This window comes from Cornus florida, unplaced genomic scaffold (genome assembly GCF_030987335.1).
Source record: "Cornus florida cultivar Cherokee Brave unplaced genomic scaffold, ASM3098733v1 CherokeeBrave_3.0.0_Hap2_Chr05, whole genome shotgun sequence".
In the NCBI taxonomy this organism is placed as follows: domain Eukaryota; kingdom Viridiplantae; phylum Streptophyta; class Magnoliopsida; order Cornales; family Cornaceae; genus Cornus; species Cornus florida.
In genome coordinates, this window is record NW_026775575.1 from 97789197 (window position 1) to 97814498 (window position 25302).

Below are 25302 nucleotides of genomic sequence, written 5' to 3' on the forward strand. Positions count from 1 at the left end.
TACTATGTCAGAGTTTCTTTCTCTCTTGTCAACTGTCCAGTTGTTATTTTATGCAATAGATCACGAGGACGCGTCACTCATGTCTCCAACCATACTATGAAACTTTGCAGACACCGGCCATTGCGAAAACCAACACAAACAGTAGTCGCTCTATATATATGTGTGTGTGTGTTATAGTTGGTGTAGTTATAGAGAGCGGTAGCATTCTCTATTTCTTTTACTATCATGGCGAACAAGAGGTGTGGATTGTTGCCAAACATGGCCATCATTCTCACACTCACCCTCATTTGCATGTTTAATTTCTATCCCACCATGGCTCATGGAATAGGATATTTCTCATCGGTAATGAATGTAGAGAGTGAAAGTGAGCCGAAAAGCAATGCAAATGAGCAAAGCAATCTAGAAACATACATTGTTCTGCTAAAGCAGCCAGATGGCCGAGTTTTTTCTGAATCAGAAGACTTAGAAAGCTGGTATCAGTCATTCTTGCCAGCTAGCACGGCAAGCTCGAATGAGCCCTCGTCACGGATGGTTCACTTGTATCGTAACGTGGTCACTGGTTTTGCTGCAAGACTGTCACTGGACGAAGTGAAAACCATGGAAAAGAAGGATGGGTTTGTATCAGCTTGGCCCCAGAAAGTATTGCCTCTACACACAACTCATAGCCCTAATTTCTTGGGTTTGCACCAAAACTTAGGGTTCTGGAATGGCTCAAATTATGGGAAGGGTGTCATAGTTGGAGTTTTGGACACCGGAATTACCCCAAACCATCCCTCATTTAGCGATGAAGGAATGGCTCCTCCACCTTCTAAATGGAAAGGCAAGTGTGAAAATGGGATATCATGTAATAACAAGCTCATCGGTGCCAGGAATTTCGTCAGCAGATCGACACCCGAGCCGCCACTCGACGATGAAGGTCACGGCACACACACTGCGAGCACGGCTGCCGGGAACTTCGTGGAAGGTGCCAATGTGTTCGGCCAGGCCAATGGCACTGCAGTTGGCATGGCACCTCGCGCTCATTTAGCCATCTACAAAGTGTGCGGCGCGGGTTGTTCCGAGAGTGCAATATTGGCAGCAATGGACACTGCTGTTGAGGACGAAGTGGACGTGCTTTCTCTCTCCCTTGGAGGAGGATCTTCTCCTTTCTACGCTGACGGCATTGCCCTAGGAGCATTTGGTGCAATGCAAAAGGGAATTTTTGTCAGCTGCTCCGCCGGCAACTCTGGTCCAGTCAATGCTTCATTGTCAAATGAGGCACCATGGATCCTAACAGTTGGAGCAAGTACTATTGACAGAATCATAAAAGCAACAGCAGTACTTGGAAACCAAGAGGCATTCGATGGTGAATCCCTATTCCAGCCAAGCACTTTACCACCGGAGTTATTTCCCCTTGTTTACCCTGGCATGAATGGTGATATGGACGCTGCATCATGCAGTCCCGGATCACTAAACAACACTGACGTGACAGGAAAAGTAGTGTTGTGTGAGAGAGGTGGCGGGATAGCAAGAATTGACAAAGGCCAAACAGTGAAGGATGCTGGTGGCGCCGCCATGATACTCATGAACCAGCAGCCAGATGGCTACAGTACCTTAGCTGATGCACATGTTCTTCCGGCAACACATGTGAGTTATGATGCAGGAATGAAGATCAAAGCCTATATAAACTCGTCCCCATCACCTATTGCCAGTATCTTTTTCAAAGGAACTATCATTGGAATAAAAAAGGCTCCCATGGTTACTTCATTTTCATCCAGAGGTCCCAGCTTGGAAAGTCCAGGCATTTTGAAACCGGACATTATCGGTCCTGGTGTGAGCATTCTAGCTGCATGGGCATTCTCTGTTGAAAACAATACCAACGCAATATCAACATTTAACGTCATCTCTGGCACCTCAATGTCTTGTCCTCATCTCAGTGGCATTGCTGCGTTGGTCAAAAGTGTGCACCCAGATTGGTCACCTGCTGCCATTAAGTCAGCCATCATGACTACTGCTGATCAGTATAACCTCGAAAACAAGCTCATTGTGGATGAGAGAATGCTTGTAGCTGACATCTTCGCAACCGGGGCAGGCCATGTGAACCCATCAAAAGCGGGTGATCCGGGGCTTGTGTATGACCTCAAACCGGATGATTACATACCTTACTTATGTGGTTTGGGTTACACAGACAAAGAGGTTGGAATCATCGCACAACGCCCACTGAACTGCTCTGAAGAATCGAGTATACCAGAAGCGCAGCTAAATTACCCTTCATTTTCAGTTGTACTCGGGCCTAATGAGAGGACATACACGAGGACAGTGACAAATGTGGGTGAGGCTAGTTCATCCTACAGTGTTGAAATTCTTCCACCTCCTGGTGTTTATGTGACTGTCAAGCCTCATAAGCTCGACTTCACTGAGGTCAACCAGCAAATGACATATAGCGTGACATTTAGCCAATCAACTGTGCAAGATAGCCCCACTGTTCTTCAAGGATTTCTACAATGGGTTTCTGTTACTCGTGTTGTTAGAAGTCCAATCACAGTCAAGTTTGAGTGAGAAGGTGGAAGTGGTTTCTGCAAATAAGTAGGCTCAAGATTTTCTAAAGCCTAACAATTTGTTTCAGCATTGTGATTTTGTGAAGTGAACTGCCTGAATAACATATATTGTGTCGGATGACTAATTATCCGCATTCAATTGTCTTTATCTGCATTCAATTGTTTTGAACGATTGAGGACAGGAAGAAATAGTTCAAATTGATCATATGAACATTTAGGAACTTTGTATGATTTATGACATTCAATATAAAAGTATTCCGCAATATTTAGAGCAAAGAATTTTTTTTTCTTCCTCCGGTAGGTCAGTGGAAACAATTTAATGAATTTATGTTGCATTGTGTTTACATTTTTGATAAGTTCATGACAGGAAATATCACAGGAAGTGTTACACTTTCTTTTTGTACTTTTTAGCTCTCAGTGCAAAGTGATTGGGTTTGTTGAAAAGCTCTCTATGTTTCTATCGTCAAGACTCCTAACCAATACAAAACTAACAATGGGAGAATTAACAAATCATGGAGGGATGGATGCAGAGCCGGCGGAAGTGTGGCAAGCTGAGAAATACCTATAGTTGCAAAGCTTTCTATGTATGTGAGAAGTACAGTGTTATCACCAATATAACACACACACACACAGTAGTTTTTTGCTTGAAGTAAGCTGATCCAGCTGCAGCAGTCATTTTAAGTGCTAGGTAGGACATGAGGTTGAAATTGAAATAGGATATGAGAAAACAAGCGGCCATTATTCCCCTCTCCGAAGGAGAGCTGAGAATTCAAGTTCCATTGCGAGTTTTGGACATGCCACTTGTTTAGAGAGGATTACAAAATTGATTAATTTTAAAATTTTATCTAAAAAACATAGAAACTACTGTTGGTAGTCATGCATGCCCTACCTAATATCATTCCTATTACAGAATTAAGTGAAACAACTTCTTGCATCAACATATAGCAGTGGATTAATTGATAACAATTCAAGTCGGATACATTTGCAGATTAAAGTACCTCTTCTAAATTCCATATGAATCTCAATATAATTCAACTTATACTGCAACTGGTGTAGAAAACTACAAGATTGGGGCTAGAGTACCTTCCTTCTCTCATAGACCTTTTCCTAGGTTAAGATTACCAAATATGGATGAACAATATCTTCATCCTAGTACTTAATCCCTAATTAAAAACTTCCAGCCACCTTTAAAAATTGTGGATGATATGAGATGGTGCAGGGTACACATGAATTAGAGACTCATTGAACTTAGAATGTAAGTGTAACGACTCAAAACTAATACTTTTAAAAAAAAAAAAAAAAATTCGGCACGACCTCCCCTAAAAATAGGCCTATCACAACCTGTTTAATTGCATTTTTAACCTGTCATGGCTCAAATTCCGAATTCACGGCAACAAAAGATAATGATACAACCTACTAATCTAGACAATGCTTCAAGTTAGGATTATCCTTCCATTCATTAACAAGTTACATATCATCAAGTTCGCATCCCATATGTCATCAAGTATCATAAGTGTATTACATGATCATGGTTCTTCAAAAGAAATTTACATCATTACACCTTTGGAATTTTACAAAAATGAGGGATGAACAAAGGAGTAGTCTATTACAAAATAACAAGGAAAATGCTCCTCTAGCAACTTTCAAAGTTGGGGTGGATTGTCGTCCACCGGTTCTTTTCCAAGACCTGAAAAAAATGTATAAATAGTAGGGTGAGCTATATGCTCAGTAGGTGACACTTAAGACACAATTCTTGTGTCCTAGTGAATCCAAATAAAGCATAGGCCAATGGGAGATTGGGGACATGCATTGAAGGGGAAAAACAATTACAAGTACAAGTCAAATTCAATCACACACAAATGCAAATGGAGTGAGATGCAATGCATGCTAATGTCACTCCCCGTTTTCATTCTCAAAACCATCACTTTCAAACGTTAATACAGCCCGCCCTTTGGTAACCCCGCCGCGACACGAGAGGAGGATTGGCTAGTGTCCCTGACCCTTGGTAACCCTGCGGCGTCATTATGGGGCCCAGCTAGCTCAACCACACTAGGGCGACTCCCTAGTCCCCTCTAGGCTATATTAACCTCCGGCCCGTTGGTAGCCCCGCAGCGACCGGGTTTCGCATAAAATCATTTCATCAAAAACACTTTCCCGAAATTTCCCGTTTTTGAAGTAAATCAATTCTTTCCCTTTTCCTGCCCAATGTTAATGCATGAATACCTCAATGACATACACAAGTTCATCATTCCATACTTTATCCAATTTAAGCAACATGGCATAATTCGCAAGAATAATCAAGAAAGTCATAACATGCTTATACATAACAAGTTCTAGCACAATGAACATATATAATCAAGTCCTAAACATGCTTCACATAGAACAATCAACAAATATAGTCACACAACTAACATATATGCATACATATCAACAATTCTCTAGATTTTAAACAACTAATCAAATTAAACAACAATTAGAGGCAATTAACTCACTAAGGTACAAGATTTCATGAATTAAGAGCCCCTACCTCAGGATTGCACCAAAACCCTAGAAAATGGGTCCTCAAATTCGAGCTCCAAGGAAGACTCAAAACCGGAAATTGATGGTATGGATGTATAGAGCTTGACACGAGCTTCGTTTTGCCTCAAACGGAACCTAATTCCAACAAGAAATGAGTGAGAAATCTAACCTCAAAGTTGAAACCAAAAATAAGAGAAAAATGAGCTTACGGGTTGAGAGAGAGATGCACGAAGAGAGAGAAAGGAAATCAGGAAAATGAGACCAACTTTATGGTCTTGACCCTTTTCTAAAGTGTCTTGTGGGCCCCACCATTAAATTATTTTTCTTTTACTTTTATATTACACTACACACACACAATAAATACACAGACATCACATTCTCCCCAACTTATAAGGATTTTGTCCCCGAAATCAAGACATACCTGAGGAAGAAAACAACGCTGGGTACTTGGACCGAACCTCCTGTTCAAGCTCCCAAGTAGCCTCCTCGACTCCGTGGTGTCTCCAAAGGACTTTCACCATTGGTATCGTCTTGTTCCTCAACACCTTCTGCTGTGTGTCAAGAATCTGAACTGGTCCTTCCTCGTAGGAAACATCCTCATCAATATCCACATCAACCCAACTCAAAATGTGAGATGGATCCGGCTCGTACTTTCGTAACATCGATACATAAAAGACATTGTGAACTCTGTCCATCTGCGGTGGTAAAACAAGTCTGTAGGCAACCTCTCCTACCCGATCCAAAATCTCGAATGGTCCAATAAATCGTGGCGATAACTTGCCACTCTTCCCAAATCTCATCAACCCCTTCCGTGGAGAAACCCGTAGAAAAACGTGGTCTCCCACCTCAAAGGATAACGGTCGTCTCCGCTTATCCGCATAGCTCTTCTGTCGGCTCTGAGCTGTAAGTAACCTCTGTCTTATCAACTTAATCTTTTCAGTAGTCTCGAGTACAATGTCGGGTCCTAAGGCGGCTGTCTCACCTACCTCAATCCAACAAACAAGAGACCTACAAGGTCTACCATACAACTCCTCAAATGGAGCCATCTGGATACTCGCTTGATAACTGTTGTTGTAGGCAAACTCAATAAGTGGAAGGTGATCCTCCCAACTACCTCCCAAATCAAGTACACATGCCCGAAGCATATCCTCCAAAATCTGGATAGTACGCTCCGACTGACCGTCCGTCTGTGGATGGAATGACGTACTAAGATGCAACGCTGAACCAAACGCTGCTTGAAGTCCTTCCCAGAACTTCGAAGTGAACTTAGCATCCCTATCTGACACAATGGTTACAGGAACTCCATGCAACCTTACAATCTCCTTCACATAAAGAACACCAAGCTTCTCTGCATCATCTGTTGCCTTAATAGGCATAAAGTGAGCCGTCTTGGTCAATCTGTCAATGATGACCCATACGGCCTCATTGCCCCTTCTTGACCTTGGAAAACCTGTCACAAAATCCATAACAATATGCTCCCATTTCCATTGCGCTACAGGTAATGGTTGCAACAAACCTGCTGGCCTCTGATGCTCGGCCTTCACCTGCTGACAGGTAAGGCATCTAGCCATAAACTGTGCAACATCATTCTTCATCCCGCTCCACCAATACTGACGTCTCAAATTGTGATACATTTTAGTACCACCTAGATGAACTGCAAAACGGGAAGTGTGAAACTCCCGTAGGACATCCTCACGACAAACTGTGGGAACCACCAACAAACCCCTGAACCGTAGACCCCCATCTGCATGCAAGGCCCAATCTTTCACTGTCCCACCACTAGAGATCAAAGCGTGGATGGCATCTAAGTCCGGGTCCTGTCTCTGTGACTCAATCACTCGTACAACAAGAGTAGGCTGAGCTACAAGACTAAATAAGAATGCCGACTCACTGTAACCATCATCATCAAAACACTGTAATCCCATCTCTGCCAGATCTTCAAGCATCTTCCACTTCCGAATAGCTAAACTGGCCAAAGTTCCACGAGATTTTCGGCTTAAGGCATCAGCTACAACATTTGCCTTGCCCGGATGATACTGCAAGTCAAAATTGTAGTCCTCCAAGAATTCGACCCATCGCCTCTGCCTGTTGTTCAAGTCCTTTTGGGAGAAAAGGTACTTGAGACTTTTGTGATCTGAAAATACCTCGAATCTCTCACCATACAAATAGTGTCTCCAACACTTCAAGGCAAACACAACTGCCGCTAACTCCAGATCATGAGTAAGGTAGTTAAGCTCGTGAGTCTTCAACTGTCGAGACCCATAAGCCACTACTCTACCATCCTGCATCAACACATATCCCAACCCGTCACGTGAAGCATCACAATAGATCACATAACCCAAGCCACGCTCAGGTATCACCAACACTGGAGCTGTAGTCAATCTCGTCTTCAACTCCTGAAAAGATGAATCACAGGCCTCATTCCAGACAAACTTGACCCCTTTCCGGGTCAAACGGGTCATAGGAGCTGCCAAACGGAAGAAATCCTTCACAAATCTCCGATAGTAACCCGCTAAACCAAGGAAACTGCGGATCTCAAACACATTCTTGGGTCGCTTCCAAGTCAAAACTGCTTCAACCTTTGATGGATCAACTGATACTCCACCTTCTGAAACAACATGCCCCAAAAACTTCACCTCCTGTAGCCAAAACTCACATTTCTCGTATTTGGCATACAATCGGTGCTCCCGCAAAATCTGTAAAACAATACTCAAATGGACCTCGTGATCTTCCCGAGTCCGTGAGTACACAAGAATGTCATCCACGAAAACTACCACAAACTGGTTCAAGTAATCGTGAAAGACGCGGTTCATCAAGTCCATGAATGCCGCTGGCGCATTAGTCAAGCCAAAAATCATAACAAGGAACTCATAGTGTCCATACCGTGTACGGAATGCTGTCTTCGGGATATCCTCATCCCTAACCCGCAACTGATAATAGCCAGACCTCAAGTCAATCTTCGAGAAACAACTGGCTCCCCTCAACTGATCAAATAAATCATCTATCCTTGGCAAAGGATACTTGTTCTTGATGGTGGCATGATTCAACTTCCGATAATCAATGCACAACCTCAAAAATCCATCTTTCTTCTTAGCAAATAAGACCGGTGCGCCCCACGGTGACACACTCGGTCGGATGAAACCTTTCATCCTCAAATCATCAAGCTGCCTCTTCAATTCTTCCAATTCAACTGGGGCCATTCGATATGGTGCCATAGAAATCGGCGCGGTACCTGGCATCAAATCAATAGAGAACTCCACTTCTCGGTGTGGAGGCAACTCTGTCAAATCTTCCGAAAACACGTCCAGAAAATCACAAACGACCGCAGGATAATCCTCTTTCCCAACATCATCTTCTTCGGCTATAAGGCTAGCCAAGAAGTAATCACCATGACTTCGTCCACGAACTCCATAAAACAATGAAATGTGGGAATCACTCCGATCTCCCACGAAAAAGAAACAGTCTCCCTCGGGAGTGCAAACTGTAACCCTTCCTCTGTAACAGTTGATCGTGGCATGAAATGAAGCCAACCAATCCATCCCGAGAATGACATCAAAGCTAGTCATCTCCAGGAGGATAAGGTCAAACACGAAAGTCCGCCCGACTATCACAATAGGACACTCCCGCACAATTCGGCTCAAAGACACTGAAACCCCAACTGGCGTATCAACACTCAACGCCCGTTCCAAGAAACTAACTTCCAACCCCGATGCAAGTGCAAATGATGATGAAATGGAAGAATGAGATGCACCAGAGTCAAACAAAACACGGGCCCAACAACCAAACACTGGAAATATACCTCGAAGAACTGATGGTCCAGAAGATGCATCGGTCTGTGCAAGTGCAAAAACACGTCCCTGTGGTACCTGTGCCTGAGGACTGCCAACCTGAAAACCTGACTGCTGCACTGACATAGTAGGAGTATCCCTCCTAACTGACCGTGAACCCTGTGAAGACATAGTAGGCTGTGGTGGTGGTCGTCTGAAACCTGACTGAACTGTAGCCGATTGTGACGGCCTCTGCTGTGACCCTCTGCCACTAGTGGTGCCTGCTCTCTGACTCGGACAATCACGAATCAAGTGACCCTGCTGGCCACACCCATAACAAGCCTTCGGAGCTGACGAAACTGAAGACGATCTCATCGGACAACTGGACTTGTAATGTCCGGGCTGCTGACACTGATAACAAACAACTGCACTCCTGTCAGATCCAGTTGGCATAGGAGTGGTAGGAGCAGAACTTGTAGACTGTTGCCCGTGAAACTGAGATGGACTGCCCCTGTTCCTTTTCCAAGAAGATCCCTCTGAGGATGGCCCTGCACCCCTCTTTTGCTTCAATTGCTCTCTTCTTGCATCCTTCTCTCTATTGTCAGCCTCCAGCATCAAAGCCCTTTCCACTGCTTCGGAGTAAACCTTAATAAACTGTGCCGTGATCAACGGCCTCATTCGATCATTAAGACCCGAGACAAACTTCCGAGTCTTGTTAGCTTCATCTCTCACCACTTCTGGAGCAAAACGGGAGAGTGAGGTGAACTTGTTCTCATACTCCGCCACTGACATGTTCCCTTGAATAAGATTATGAAACTGGTCTTGTAACTCCCATCTTTTGGAAAGCGAAAAATACTTCTCATAAAACAGCTCCTTGAACCTGTCCCAACTCATCTCTTCAATCTTGTACTGGTTGGTGATCGACTTCCACCAAACCTTGGCATCCATAGCAAACTTATAAGTTGCTAGGATGATCTTCAAGTGATCCTCTGTCACATCCATTGAGGTCAACTGAGTTTCGACTTGATCCATGTAGTTGTCGGCTACCATTGGGTCCGCACCGCCCTCAAACATAACCGGCATCAGCTGAGAAAACCCCTTAATGATCTTGAGACGCTTCTGAGCTGGAGTCTCCTCAACTTGAACTGTAGGTTGTGGTACCAACTGCGGCTGAGCAACAATAGTTGCTCTCACGGCATTTTGCAACAAACGATTAAACTCCAGTGCCACAGAACCTTCACCCACTTCTACGGGTACGGGTGTTTCAACATTCTCTCTTCTTGGGGGAACAGCTCTTGGGGGAATCAAGTCCCTAAGAAGCATGTTCTCATCAACTGGCTCCGCCGGATTGAAGCTAGAGCTCTCGCCAACATCGCCCCTTGTTGGCCTAGGGCCAACTTCTCTAGGTTCCTCACGCCGTGACATCGTGCTATAAAACGAGAAAACGATTCAGAAATATGACACTAAGACTGTGGACGACTCAACAAGAATTGATACCGTACAACACTTAGCATGCAAGACTATGCAAGAAACATTTTAACATAAATAAGTAAGCAGTAAGCACATAGGCAGTTAAGCATGCTCATTTAGTAAGATACCACGTAGCAAGTAGTCAAGTAAACAATACAAACAACATCCCATGCGACTCTATGTAGGCCTCTACCCGTCGTCCTAAAGGTTTTCGAACCTTTGCTCTGATACCAAATTTGTAACGACTCAAAACTAATACTTTTTAAACAAAAAAAAAAAAAAATTCGGCATAACCTCCCCTAAAAATAGGCCTATCACAACCTGTTTAATTGCATTTTTAACTTGTCATGGCTCAAATTCCGAATTCACGGCAACAAAAGATAATGATACAACCTACTAATCTAGACAATGCTTCAAGCTAGGATTATCCTTCCATTCATCAACAAGTTACATATCATCAAGTTCGCATCCCATATGTCATCAAGTATCATAAGTGTATTACATGATCATGGTTCTTCAAAAGAAATTTACATCATTACACCTTTGGAATTTTACAAAAATGAGGGATGAACAAAGGAGTAGTCTATTACAAAATAACAAGGAAAATGCTCCTCTAGCAACTTTCAAAGTTGGGGTGGATTGTCGTCCACCGGTTCTTTTCCAAGACCTGAAAAAAATGTATAAATAGTAGGGTGAGCTATATGCTCAGTAGGTGACACTTAAGACACAATTCTTGTCCTAGTGAATCCAAATAAAGCATAGGCCAATGGGAGATTGGGGACATGCATTGAAGGGGAAAAACAATTACAAGTACAAGTCAAATTCAATCACACACAAATGCAAATGGAGTGAGATGCAATGCATGCTAATGTCACTCCCCGTTTTCATTCTCAAAACCATCACTTTCAAACGTTAATACAACCCGCCCTTTGGTAACCCCGCCGCGACACGAGAGGAGGATTGGCTAGTGTCCCTGACCCTTGGTAACCCCGCGGCATTATTATGGGGCCTAGCTAGCTCAACCACACTAGGGCGACTCCCTAGTCCCCTCTAGGCTATATTAACCTCCGGCCCGTTGGTAGCCCCGCAGCGACCGGGTTTCGCATAAAATCATTTCATCAAAAACACTTTCCTGAAATTTCCCGTTTTTGAAGTAAATCAATTCTTTCCCTTTTCCTGCCCAATGTTAATGCATGAATACCTCAATGACATACACAAGTTCATCATTCCATACTTTATCCAATTTAAGCAACATGGCATAATTCGCAAGAATAATCAAGAAAGTCATAACATGCTTATACATAACAAGTTCTAGCACAATGAACATATATAATCAAGTCCTAAACATGCTTCACATAGAACAATCAACAAATATAGTCACACAACTAACATATATGCATACATATCAACAATTCTCTAGATTTTAAACAACTAATCAAATTAAACAACAATTAGAGGCAATTAACTCACTAAGGTACAAGATTTCATGAATTAAGAGCCCCTACCTCAGGATTGCACCAAAACCCTAGAAAATGGGTCCTCAAATTCGAGCTCCAAGGAAGACTCAAAACCGAAAATTGATGGTATGGATGTATAGAGCTTGACACGAGCTTCGTTTTGCCTCAAACGGAACCTAATTCCAACAAGAAATGAGTGAGAAATCTAACCTCAAAGTTGAAACCAAAAATAAGAGAAAAATGAGCTTACGGGTTGAGAGAGAGATGCACGAAGAGAGAGAAAGGAAATCAGGAAAATGAGACCAACTTTATGGTCTTGACCCTTTTCTAAAGTGCCTTGTGGACCCCACCATTAAATTATTTTTCTTTTACTTTTATATTACACTACACACACACAATAAATACACAGACATCACAGTAAGTTTTACAAAACTAAGAATATGATTAGATTGTAAAGTAGATCAAAAGATGAAAAATATCAAAAAGAGAACAATTTTGTTATTGTTCACAAACATAGAACACATTACACAGAAGATCTTAATAGTATGTTACATATCTGATTTTTTTTATGAAAGTCATCTTATATGTCAAAAAAAATGCTTGACGTGAATGAAATATTATTAAAGAATGACCCTCTCTGAAAAAACATTAGTATATATCTATTTTGTAAACTCAACATAATAAAACAGTGTAGCACCAGAGCTAATACTTAATAGAGGAGTCTCCAAAGTCCCAAAACAACATTTCAAATAGCTTAAGATTAACCGCTTTTTTGTTCTTAACAGAACAGATTAGCGGGTATTACCAAGTCCTAATTCAAAAATCTCATTCCTTTAACTCTTGTCAACCGTCCACTTCTTATTTTATGTATACATCAAGATGACCCTTCAATCATCTCTGCAACCATAACTATGAAACTTTGCAAACGCCGGCAATCGTGAAAACCAACACAAACAGTACTCTCTCTATGTATACTTGTGTTGTTGTTGGTGTAGTTATAGAGAGCACTAGCATTCTCTATTTCTTTTACTATCATGGGAAACAAGAGGTGTGGATTGTTGCCAAACATGGCCATCATTCTCGCACTCACCCTCATTTGCATGTTTAATTTCTATCCCACCATGGCTCATGGGATGGGATATTTCTCATCGGTAATGAATGTAGAGAATGGAAGTGTGCCGAAAAGCAATGCAAATGAGCAAAGCAATCTAGAAACATACATTGTTCTCCTAAAGCAGCCAGAAGGGCGAGTTTTTTCTGAATCAGAAGACTTAGAAAGCAGGTATTAGTCATTCTTGCCCGCTAGCACCGCAAGCTCGAACGAGCCCTATTCACGGATGGTTCACTCATATCATAACGTGGTCACTGGTTTCGTAAGACTGTCACTGGACGAAGTGAAAGCCATAGAAAAGAAAGGATGGGTTTGTATCGGCTTGGCCCCAGAAAGTATTGCCTCTACACACAACTCATAGCCCTAATTTCTTGGGTTTGCACCAAAATTTAGGGTTTTGGAATGGCTCAAATTATGGGAAGGGTGTCATAGTTGGGGTTTTGGACATCGGAATTACCCCGAACCATCCCTCATTTAGCGACGAAGGAATGGCTCCTCCGCCTTCTAAATAGAAAGGCAAGTGTGAAACTGGGATATCATGTAATAACAAGCTCATTGGTGCCAAGAATTTCCTCGGTGGATCCACGGCTAAGCCACCACTAGACGATGAAGGTCACGGCACACACACTGCAAGCACAGCTACCGAAAACTTCGTGGAAGGTGTCTATGTGTTCGGCCGGGTCAATGGCGCTGCGGTTGGCATGGCGCCTCTCGCTCATTTAGCCATCTACAAAGCATGCACTGGGCTTTGTCCTGAACGTGCCATATTGGCAGCAATGGACACTGCCGTTGCAGACGGAGTGGACGTGTTTTCTCTCTCCATCGGGGGAGGGTCTACTCCTTTCTACGCAGACAGCATTGCACTAGGAGCATTTGGTGCAATGCAGAAGGGGATTTTTGTCAGCTGCTCCGCCAATAACTCTGGCCCGCTTCATGCTACATTATCAAATGAAGCACCATGGATTCTAACAATTGGAGCAAGTACTATTGACAGAATCATAAAAGCAACAGCAGTACTTGGAAGCGAGGAGGCATTCAACGGTGAGTCCCTATTCCAGCCAAGCAATTTCCCACCAGAATTATTGCCCCTTGTTTACCCCGGCATGAATGGCAATGTGGACACTGCGTGGTGCAGTCCCGAATCACTGAACAACACTAATGTGACAGGAAAAGTAGTGTTGTGTGAGAGAGGTGGTGGCATAGGAAGAATTGCCAAAGGCCAAACAGTGAAGGATGCTGGGGCGCCACCATGATACTAATGAATCAGCAGCCAGACGGCTATAGTACCTTAGCCGATACACATGTTCTTCCGGCAACACGTGAGTTACGATGCAGGAATGAAGATCAAAGCCTAAATAAACTCATCCCCGTCACCTATTGCTACTATCTTTTTCAAAGGAACTGTCATTGGAGTAAAAAATGCTCCTATGGTTACTTCATTTTCGTCCAGAGGTCCCAGCTTGGAAATTCCCGGCATTTTGAAAGCAGACATTATTGGTCCTGGTGTGAGCATTCTAGCTGCATGGCCATTCTCAGTTGAAAACAATACCAAAACAATATCAACATTTAATGTCATCTCTGGCACCTCAATGTCATGCCCTCGTCTTAGTGGCATCGCTGCGTTGCTCAAAAGCGCGCACCCAGATTGGTCACCAGCAGCTATTAAGTCAGCCATCATGACTACTGCTGATGAGTATAACCTTGAAAACAAGCCCATTATGGGTGAGAGAGTGCTTCCAGCTGACATGTTCGCTACCGGGGCAGGCCCTGTGAACCCATCAAAAGCGGGTGATCCGGGGCTTGTTTATGACCTCAAACCAGATGATTACATACCATACTTACGTGGTTCGGGTTATACAGACAAAGAGGTGGGAATCATCGCACAACGCCCACTGAACTGCTCTGAAGAGTCGAGTATACCAGAAGCACAGCTAAATTATTGAAGATGCAAGATTTCACTTCTTCTCTCTTTTCCTATCTCTCTCTCTCTCTAGAATTTTTTCTCCCCCCTTTTCCACCTGGCTTGGTCTATTTATAGGCCATCACCCTTATTGCTGTTAACTGATTACATTGGGCCTATATTCAAAAGTTTTCTTCCTTTTGGGCTTGATCTTCCAATGGGCTTGACCTTCCTCGGTGGATCCCCCAGGTTCGGCCCATTCCGGGGCGCTTTGGCATGGATCCTACTTTAATCGTTTGACCCAATCCCGTTCCAGCGAACTATATCCGGCCCATGCCACTTGCTGCATCCTCAACTGCCCCCATAATTACCCCTTATTGATTAGGGGGTAATTATTAGAGGCTGCTAATGATAACCTGACGGCTCGAGAAGATCGCGTGGGAGAATGGACGGTTAGATTTAGGGGTCGGCGTTTCGAGATTCAAAAAAGACAACTTATCGCTTTCCTGACTCCTCGGCCCTTGGGCTCACCTTGTCTTTATAAGCTTCCTTGATTCTCCATCGATCCTCTTTACCATCTCCATCTCACCTTCTGCTGTTTGAATCCTCTCCGGCGATCTCTTGCGAAAGATCCTCTTTCCAGTGGCTTTGCAATACTTTCTGCCATTTTCACTCTCTAAGGTTAGTTTCATTTGCATTTTTCTTTTGGAAGACTTCTTTCTCCTCCCCGGAATCTTCATTCACTCTCACCATGACAGTAGATCTAGATGTTCTTCGCATGAAACTTCACCTCCCTGACGATGTAGAAATTAGAAACTGCCCCCGAGAAGTGAATATTAAAACCGGTGCTGGCCTTCTTCCCGGCGAGGTCCTATTTTCACTCCTCCATCTTAATCTCCTTAGGTTTCCTTTGCATCCTTTCTTTTGCTATGTTTTCAACAAGCTAAATCTTTCCCCTTTGCAAGTAAACCCCAATTTCCTTAGGATTTTATCTGTTATGCTACTCCTGATTCGTGACAGAGGTCTGGATCTGGACCTCGTAGATCTTCTCCTCTGTTACAAGGTCAGCAAGATCAGAACTGATGAACCGTTTTACCACTTTTTCCCATTTGAGAAGAGGTCCATCTGCACGGATAAAATCAAATCCGAGAAAGGCTGGAGGAAAAATATTATTGGGGTTAGGGGAGCCTGGTTCTCTCCAGCTGCGGAGGATTCCCCTATCCCGAGAGCTTTTGGAGAGTGCTCTGTCTCTTTTTACAAGAAATATAAAAACCATAAAAGTGACTGTCCTTGCAAGATTTGCATTCCTCGTTTTTGTACTTTCTTGTGCCATTCCTTAGGCATTCCTTGTGATGATTTGAGCTACAGTGTGTGCAGGGATAGGGATAACTACCTGAAGCGGTACGTTCTTACCAACGTTCCCTCCTATTCGGACCTCCTCACCTCAGACAATCTCCTCGATATCTCAGTCCTCGGTAAGACAATGAGCCAACTTCAGATCCCTTCCTTCGGCAGGAAGAAAACTGCTCCCAGGCCTGCTATCACCCCTGCATCAAATTCCTCACCGGCTTCAGCATCTTCCTCCGCTACCCTTTCTGATACCACTCCTTCCACCGATCCATCCGTGACGGCTGCTGACCCGGTCGCTAACACAGCGACTACCAGTCCGAACGTTATCCCTTCTGTCAACAATCCTCCTGGTTCTACTACTGCTGCCGCACGGGAAAAGGTCAGAGGAAAAAGGCATCAACCTGACAGTGCCCTCAGCATAGACGACGTTCCCTTGTCTCAGAGGGTTAGGCCCTCTGGGCCGAATGTGATACCCCTGGCGAGACCTCCTCAAACTAGGCCCCCTACCCCTTCTGGGCATGCCTCTGGTTCAGGAACGGCGCCATGGAGCCCTCGCTTCATTCGAACAAACAGATCGTCTGTAAAACCAACCGAGACCATGTTCAAAGATGGTCAGACCGCAATGGCTTACTACAGGAGTATGTGGACTCCCAAGGACATCGAGGTAGCCAAAGGTCTGTCTCAGAGGGAGGTGTTCAGCCGATTTCCCTTATCCTCCATGGAGGTAACTTATGCCCCTTAGTCAATAAATCTTTACACACTCTTTACACTTTTTTTCTTCTAACCATCTGCTCAGCTTAACCAGTTGTCCTGTATATCTCTACAGACCTTGTACGGGATGATGGCTATGCAGAAACAAGTTGAGCATGTGAATGCCAAGGTCCGCGCGCTTTCTGACAGCCTTAATGCAGCGAACAAGGAGAACGATGATTTGGCTGCTCAGAAGACCGGGTTGATGGTTCAGCTTGGTAAGATTAAAAAAGAGAGGGATTCGCTGAGGAAGGAGACTGACTCTCTTTAGGATGAGAGGAATGCTCTGCAGCTTGAAAAGAGCGTCTGGCACACCGAGCGGGAATCCCTTAAGGCTGAGAAGGAAGAACTGCTACGCCTTCTGAGTGATGAGCAATCTGCTCGGATGGCCTTTGAGAAAAGGGCCTTGGACGAGCGCAACGCTTTACTTGATACCATCAGTAGGGTAAACGGCGGTATGCTAGCTCTGCATGCTCGGTTTTCTAGAGTTGGAGCCCTCAGATATGCTCAAGGGTTCCGAGAGGGTTACGCCGATCGCGTTCCGAATGAGGGTCAGACTGGTTCTACCCCTGATAATGTTGATAAAGAACTGGATATTGACCCTCCCGGTGTTTATACCGATCCAGACTCCACCGCTGCCGAGGGCATATTTGATGAATGTCAGGAGATTGCGTCTTCTCGGATCACTCCTACTCCTCCTGCTGCTCTGACTTTGGACATTCTTCTTCTGTCCACCTTGACTCCATCTGCTGTTATTGCTGAAGATAACCCTCAGCAGAATGATTCTTCCAACGCTGTTGAGGGTAGGACTCAACAGAACGATTCTGTCATTCATCTCAACTCTCCACCTCGTGAGGATGGCGACACCACCAATAATGAGGAGACAGCCCAACATCATCAAGAGGCTGACGAGGCAAACGCCTCTTAGTTAGAACTCCTTTTTTTTTTTTTTTTTTTTTTAAATGTACTGACTTTGGTATATCCGCCATCTTTACACCTCATTTTTTTGTAACTCTCTGAACTTTATTAATGAGATGGCCGACTTTTGATCAAACTTTTTATGTAAACTCCCTTTTTTTTTTTTTTTGGCAAGTGTTTGGCGTTCGGCCCATAGTGCCAGCTGCCACTTACTTTGCTCAGACGCCTGGCGTTCGGCTAGAATGCCACTTGCCACTTGGCCCTCTATTTTTCTTAGCAAGTATTTGGCGTTCGGCTCATAGTGCCAGCTGCCACTTACTTTGCCCAGACGCCTAGCGTTCGGCTAGAATGCCACTTGCCACTTAGCCTTTAATTTTTCTTAGCAAGTGTTTGGCGTTCGGCTCATAGTGCCAGCTGCCACTTACTTTGCTTAGGTGCCTGGCGCTCGGCTGGAATGCCACTTGCCACTTAACCTTTTATTTTTCTTAGCAAGTATTTGGCGTTCAGCTCATAGTGCTAGCTGGCACTTACTTTGTTTAGGTGCCTGGCGCTCGGCTGGAATGCCACTTGCCACTTGGCCTTTTATTTTTCTTAACAAGTATTTGGCATTCGGCTCATAGTGCCAGCTGCCACTTACTTTGCTTAGGTGCCTGGCGCTCGGCTGGAATGCCACTTGCCACTTGGCCTTTTATTTTTCTTAGCAAGTGTTTGGCGTTCGGCTCATAGTGCCAGCTGCCACTTACTTTGCTTAGCCTTTTAAAGAGGAGTGTAATCTTTATAAATCTCAGAAACTTATACATTCGACTGTTTTCAATTTAAAATGAACAAAATTCAGTATTGAATCTCAACTTTTTATTGATAATACCTCTTCAGAGAAGTAGCATTCCAAGGCTTGTTAACCAGCCTTCCGGCCATGGTTTCTAAGGTATATGCCCCTTTTCCTATGGCCTCTGCAATTCTGTATGGGCCTTCCCATGGTGGCATCATCTTTTTGACTATCCCCACCTTTTTCAGAACCAGATCACCTGGCCTAAAGTCTCTGTGCTTTACTTTCCTGTTATGGCTGTTCGTAAGCGTCTGCTGGTAAGATGCGAGCCTTACCGCCGCTGCGTCTCTTTTTTCTTCCAGCAAATCGAGGTTAAACCTTAACATACTGTCATTATGCTCACGGTTCCATGCCAAGCTTCGAACAGTCGGAACTAAGTGTTCGACTGGTATAACTGCCTCGGTTCCATACGCCATGGTGAATGGGCTTTCTCCGGTCGGTCGTCTAGGGGTCGTTCTGTAGGCCCATAGGACGTTCGGCAGTTCATCTAACCACCTTCCTTTCCTTTCCTCTAGTTTCTTCTTGATACAAGTAAAGATTGTTCTATTTGTAATTTCCGCCTATCCATTGGCCTGTGGGTGACTTACTGCCGCCAGCTTTTAATTAATTCCATATTCCTCCAACAGCTCTTTTACTTGCTTACTGTCAAGGTTGGTACCATTATCTATGACGATTGACCTCGGAACACCAAACCGGCAAATAATATTACTCCAAATGAATCGTCTCACATGAGTTTGAGTAACGCTCGGATATGGCTTTGCTTCCACCCACTTAGTAAAGTAGTCTGTAGCCAGTAGCACGTACTTGTTCTGAGCTCTGGCAGTTGGTAGAGGACCAATTACATCCATCCCCTATTGTGCGAAAGGCCATGGTGTGGCCATTACATGCAAGTCTTCAGGTGGTTGGTGAATCAGTGGTCCGAACCTTTGGCACTTATCGCACCTTCTGGACAATTCTTCCGAATCTCGCGACATGTTAGGCCAGAAGTACCCTTGAGCCATTGCTTTGTGTGCTAATGATCTCCCCCCTGAGTGGTTTCCACATACGCCTTCATGAATAGCTCGTAATATTTGCCGAGCCTCTGTGGGGGTAACACACTTTAAGTACGGTCCGGAAAAAGATCTTCTGTATAACTGGTTATGCACTACGGCGTACTTCGCAGCATTCGCTTTGATTTTCCTAGCCTCATCTCTTTGTTCAGGCAGAGTACCATCTCGGATGTAAGTTATGATCGGATCAATCCAACTTGGCTCATATGGAACAACATTCACTTGCCAAGGATCCGAGCCTGAAGGTTCTTCGAAAATGGATGGCTGGTTTAATATTCCAACTGGAATCACCCTTGCCAATGTTTCTCCAGAACCCGAGGCACTACATGTTAGCCTGTCGGCATCTTCGTTATACTCCCTCGGAATTTGAATGAATTCAATTTTTTCAAAGTTCTTCGCATCCCGCATAACAGCAGAACGATATGCTTCCATCGTTTCACCCTTGGTTTCATACTCACCCCTCACCTGCCGAACGATTAACTGTGAGTCACTAAAAACATTCAAATTCCTGACCTTAAGTTCCTTGGCAAGCTTTATTCCTGCCAGCAACGCTTCATACTCTGCCTCATTGTTCGTGGCTGCGAATTCAAGCCGAAGCGCTTGGCTTAAGGCTGTACCTTCTGGCGTCTGTAGTTTGATCCAAATACCTGCACCCATCTGATTCGAGGATCCATCGACGAAGAGTTTCCATAAGCAACTACCAAGATCCTCCTCCACGTCCTCTGAATCACATTCTAGTAAAAAATCTGCCACCGCTTGCCCTTTGACTGCTGTTCTAGGTTCGTATGCGATATCAAATGAGCTTAACTCTATGGCCCACTTCGTCATTCTTCCAGAGAGATCTGGTTTGTGCAGGATTATTCTGATAGGGAAAGTGGTTAGAACGATGATAGGATGGGATTCAAAATAATGCCTGAGCTTTCTTTTCGCATGCACTAGCGAGGGTATCACCCGCTCTGCCTTTGAATAACGTCTTTCGGCCTCAGTCATTGTCTTGCTAACATAGAACACTGGATATTGCCTCCCTTCTGCGTAGCGGATCAGAACGCCACTTGTCGCGATGCTGGATACTCCGAGATATAAAAACAGCTTTTCGCCCGATTCCGGAGATGACAGTACCGGAAGGTTCTGCATATATTTTTTCAGAACAGTTAACGCTAAGCGCTGTTCATCCCCCCAAACCTGCCTGCCGTGGTTCCGTATTGTGTCAAAAAATGGTTTGCATCGATCTGACAATTTGGAAATGAAACGGCTCAGTGCAGCAATCCGTCCCGTAAGTGTTTGCACTTCTTTAATTGTCGTCGGCTCGGCATTCTTAGTCAGAGCATCTGCTTGGGCAGGGCTTGCCTCGATGCCTCTGAGATTAACCACGTGCCCTAGGAATTGGCCTAAACTTACACCGAACGAGCACTTGGTCGGATTGAGCTTCATTCCATATCGCCTCAACACATCAAACACGTCTCGAAGATGCTGCACATGATCAGCTTTCTTCTTACTTTTGACCACCATATCATCAATGTAAGCCTCCACTGTCTTCCCTATTTGTTCCTTAAAAGTCTTGCTAATAAGTCTTTGATAAGTTGCTCTGGCGTTCTTCAGTCCGAATGGCATAACTTTGTAGCAATACGTCCCGCGTTCGGTAACGAAAGAAGTTTTTTCTTCATCAGCGGGGTCCATGGGGATCTGATTATAACCTGAATAAGCATCTAAAAAAGTCAAGCGTTCATATCCAGTAGTTGCATCCACCATTTGATCAATCTTTGGCAGCGGGAAGCTATCCTTCGGACAGGCTTTGTTTAAATTGGTAAAATCAATGCAGACGCGCCATTTCCCATTTTTCTTCTGCACAACGACCACATTCGATAGCCAGTCGGGGTAGTACACTTCTCTCACAAACCCCACATCAAGTAGCTTGTCAACCTCCTCGGCAATAATTCGGTTGCGCTCGGGGGCAAACCGTCGCTGCTTCTGCTTTACAGGTTTTGCATTGGGGTTAACGTTCAAGGAGTGACAAGATACCAAAGGATCGATCCCTAGCATGTTTAGGTGACTCCATGCAAACACATCTGCGTTTTGAGACAAAAAATCAACTAATTCCTGCTTTTCCTCCTCAACGAGTCGTTCCCCTACTCTGGTTGTCCGTTCCGGTCGGAACTGATCGATCTGCACATCAAACAGGGGTTCTTCAGTCAAGCCTACTGGTTCCTCCTCCCCATTCTGCTTGGAGGGAGGCTCCTGTAATTGCTATCTCGGACTTATTGAACAAATGGGAGCTTTCCCCTTTCCGGCATGTTTCAGCGTTACAGAGTAACATTCTTTAGCTGCAACTTAGTCTCCATGAATGTCAATCACTTTGGTTCCGTCTGGCCCCAGGCATCTCATTACCTGATGCAGAGTGGAAGGAACACCTTGAACTCTGTGGATCCACCCTCTGCCCATCAGAAGATTGTAAGAGGGATGAATTTCAACAACCACAAAGGTTTCCGTCAAAACCCTCTCAGCAGCATGTACCGCTACCTCCACCGTGCCGACGGGCTCCACTTGCTTTCCATCAAACCCTAATAGTGGATTCTCGGTGGATTTCAGCCGATCCTGTTTAATCTCGAGCCGATCAAATGTATCTCTTGGCATGATGTTCGCACTACTTCCAGGGTCAATTAGAACTCTGCGCACCAAGCATTTGGCCACTGTCAAACTTACGACCAGCGGGTCCTCATGAGGGATCTGAACACGCAACAAGTCTGTTACGTCAAACTTTATCTGCGTTGATGCGCTCTGTTGGTGCAGAGTGTTTACACTGCCTATCCTTCTCTTCATCCGTGCCTGGCGAAGGCTTGTTCGAAGCAGTTCATCTGATTCCTCGGCAGGTTCTGGCCGACCGTGAATTACATTAATTACGCGAACTGGTTGCGTGTTGTGAGAATTCGACTTCTGATTCCTCTTCATATGCTCCATTGGTCGGTTCTGCTCCACTGCTGGTCCTTGAATATAACTTGCGAACTCCCCTCTGGCTATCAGCATCTCTACCTGTCTCCTTAGGTTCCTGCATTCGTTAGTCTGGTGGCCAAAATCAGAATGAAATGCACAGTGCTTAGACTGATCCCTCTGTTCGAGAGGTTGTCTGATTGTTAAAGGAGGTCGGAACTTATCTTTATTTTCTTGGTATAGTCTCGCTAGGGTAACTTTCAATGGAGTAACCAACTCTTCCTCTCTGGGCCTCTTCTCAGATTTCCACGAGGAGCGTTGCGGCTGAACCTGTTTTTGCCTGATCTTTGCTTTGGTTTTTTCTTCCGTGGATATAACGGATGTCTTCCGAGCGTTTGCCGCCTCTTCTTCTTCCAAGCGCACAAATCCATCGGCTCTTTCGTTAAGTTCATCCATAGTCCTCGGCGTGTTCACCACCAAGCTTGTGTGGAATGGGGTGCCACGGTTCATGGCCAGTATGAATGCTTGAACTGCCGTTGAAGGGTGACATTCAATGACCATGCTCTTGGTAAGGTTAAACCTGGTTAGGAAAGCCTGGAGACGCTCTTCAGCATGTTGCTTCATTGTGAATAGGCTCGAAATATCTTTCGTTGGACGCTTGTTTCCATAGTATTGGCTTATGAACCAATCACACAAGCTTCGAAAACTATCCACTGAACCCCTCGGCAGGTTCTTGAACCAATTCAGAGCTGGTCCGGCCAGACTCGTAGGAAAGCACTTGCACATCAAAGAGTCATTCTCAGTGTTTAGAGCCATTTTCAGCTGGATGTGATACACGTGATCGATCGGATCAGTCGTTCCGTCGAACAGAATGAAAACGGGCATGGAAAATTTCCTCGGACTCGGAGCATTCAGAATCTCATCGGTGAACGGTGAATCAACCGTTCGAGCTGCTGAACGGAGTGCTTCATTTTCCCTCTGGAACCCTGTGGCTGCTCTCTGGTCTACTGATCTCCTCTCTGAGCTGTGATAGTCGAACGTTGTCATGGAAGGCCGATAGGTCGGATCGAATGATCTGTCCTCAACAAAGTCTTTGCGCCATGGAGGCATAGCTTTCTGACGAATCAACTCTGTTGCTTCACCTCGGCTGAGCGTTTCTTGATGTGGATCAAAAGTCATTGCTTCATTTCGCCTGATCTGCTCGCGCCGTGGATCTACGTGAGTTGATCCTTCACGATCATCAATACGACGAAGATTTGGTGGCAAACCGTCTCGCCGGATTTCCTCGCGATGAGGATCTACTAGATTGTTTCCAACCTCCTCACCGTGATGTGCTGCATCAGTACGTGCACCTTCTTCTCCTACCGGGAGTGGTCGTGGAATTACTGGAGCTTCTTGACGCTGCATTTCAGTCCTTATATCTGCATTTTCTCTCCAGAGAGCTTCGATCATGTTCATCAACTCATCAAGTTTCACTTGCTGGACGTTCTCAACCGTATTAGAGTTGTCACCCCCTATCATGATTCCGGATCGAAGCAAAGGCATGAATTACGAACTCCGAAACAGATCTAGGCGTTACCGATGCAAACTCCGTTAGATCTGGGCTTAACTTCACCGAATCGTGATCACTGTTTGCTAGATCTGAACTTTTCTAGCTTCAAACTCATCGGATCTGACTGCAATTGAGCAAATCACAATTGCGTCATTCCGAAGCAAATGCCTCAGAATCCACAATAAGCAAGAATTCTCTCTGAACAAACTACAATCTCACTGATCTGGATTCAACTTCCAGAAACCACACTGCGTACTCACAAACTCGATTGAACTAATATGGTACTGATCGGGCTCGAATTGATCTTCGTCCTCGATTCCCACAGACGGCGCCAATTGAAGATACAAGATTTCACTTCTTCTCTCTTTTCCTATCTCTCTCTCTCTCTAGAATTTTTTCTCCCCCCTTTTCCACCTGTCTTGGTCTATTATTGCTGTTAACTGATTACATTGGGCCTATATTCAAAAGTTTTCTTCCTTCTGGGCTTGATCTTCCAATGGGCTTGACCTTTCTCGGTGGATCCCCCAGGTTCGGCCCATTCCAGGGCGCTTTGGCATGGATCCTACTTTAATCGTTTGACCCGATCCCGTTCCAGCGAACTATATCCGGCCCATGCCACTTGCTGCATCCTCAATTATCCTTCATTTTCAGTTGTGCTCGGGCCTAATGAGAGTACATACACAAGGACAGTGACAAATGTGGGTGAGGCTAGTTCATCCTACAGTGTTGAAATTATTCCACCTCCAGGTGTTTATGTGACTGTGAAGCCTAATAGGCTTGACTTCACCGAGGTCAACTAGCAGATGACATATAGTGTGACATTTAGCCTATCAACTGTGCAAGGTAGCCCCTCTATTATTCAAGGATTTCTGCAATGGGTTTCTGCTAAGCGTGTTGTTAAAAGTCCAATCAACGTTATGTTTGAGTGAGAAGGTAGAAGTGGTTCCAGAAAACAAGTAGGGCCAAGATATTTTTAAGAGTAACAATTTGTTTCAGTATTGTGATTTTGTGATGTGAAATGTGAATTACATATATTGTATTGAATAACTGATTATCTGCATTCAATTGTCTTAAACGATTGAGAACGACGAGAAAATAATTCAAATTGATCATTTGAACTTTGCGAACTTTGATTGATTTATGAAATTCTATATAAAAGGATTGTCCTCA

At 44.5% G+C, this 25302-nt stretch overlaps 1 protein-coding gene, 1 long non-coding RNA gene and 1 pseudogene across 2 annotated transcripts; 2 read left to right on the forward strand and 1 right to left on the reverse strand.

Moving 5' to 3' along the window:
* Positions 1-381: 381 nt before the first annotated feature.
* Positions 382-2538, forward strand: LOC132307837 (subtilisin-like protease). The gene has a single exon (XM_059805707.1). It carries the CDS (start codon positions 529-531, stop codon positions 2536-2538), a length of 2010 nt encoding a protein of 669 aa, XP_059661690.1. The 5' UTR covers positions 382-528.
* Positions 2539-4011: 1473 nt separating this feature from the next.
* On the reverse strand, positions 4012-5216 carry LOC132310388 (uncharacterized). Its single transcript, XR_009482600.1, has 2 exons — positions 5065-5216; positions 4012-4224 (listed from the first exon to the last, which is right to left on the reverse strand). It is a non-coding gene; the product is annotated as an uncharacterized LOC132310388 (long non-coding RNA).
* A 7656-nt stretch (positions 5217-12872) lies between these two features.
* LOC132309820 (subtilisin-like protease) lies at positions 12873-25061 on the forward strand (annotated as a pseudogene).
* The last annotated feature ends 241 nt before the right edge of the window (positions 25062-25302 follow it).

Excerpts from the sequence above, each read along its gene's own strand:
- LOC132307837 (XM_059805707.1), top strand. The coding sequence starts at position 529 with ATGGTTCACTTGTATCGTAACGTGGTCACTGGTTTTGCTGCAAGACTG.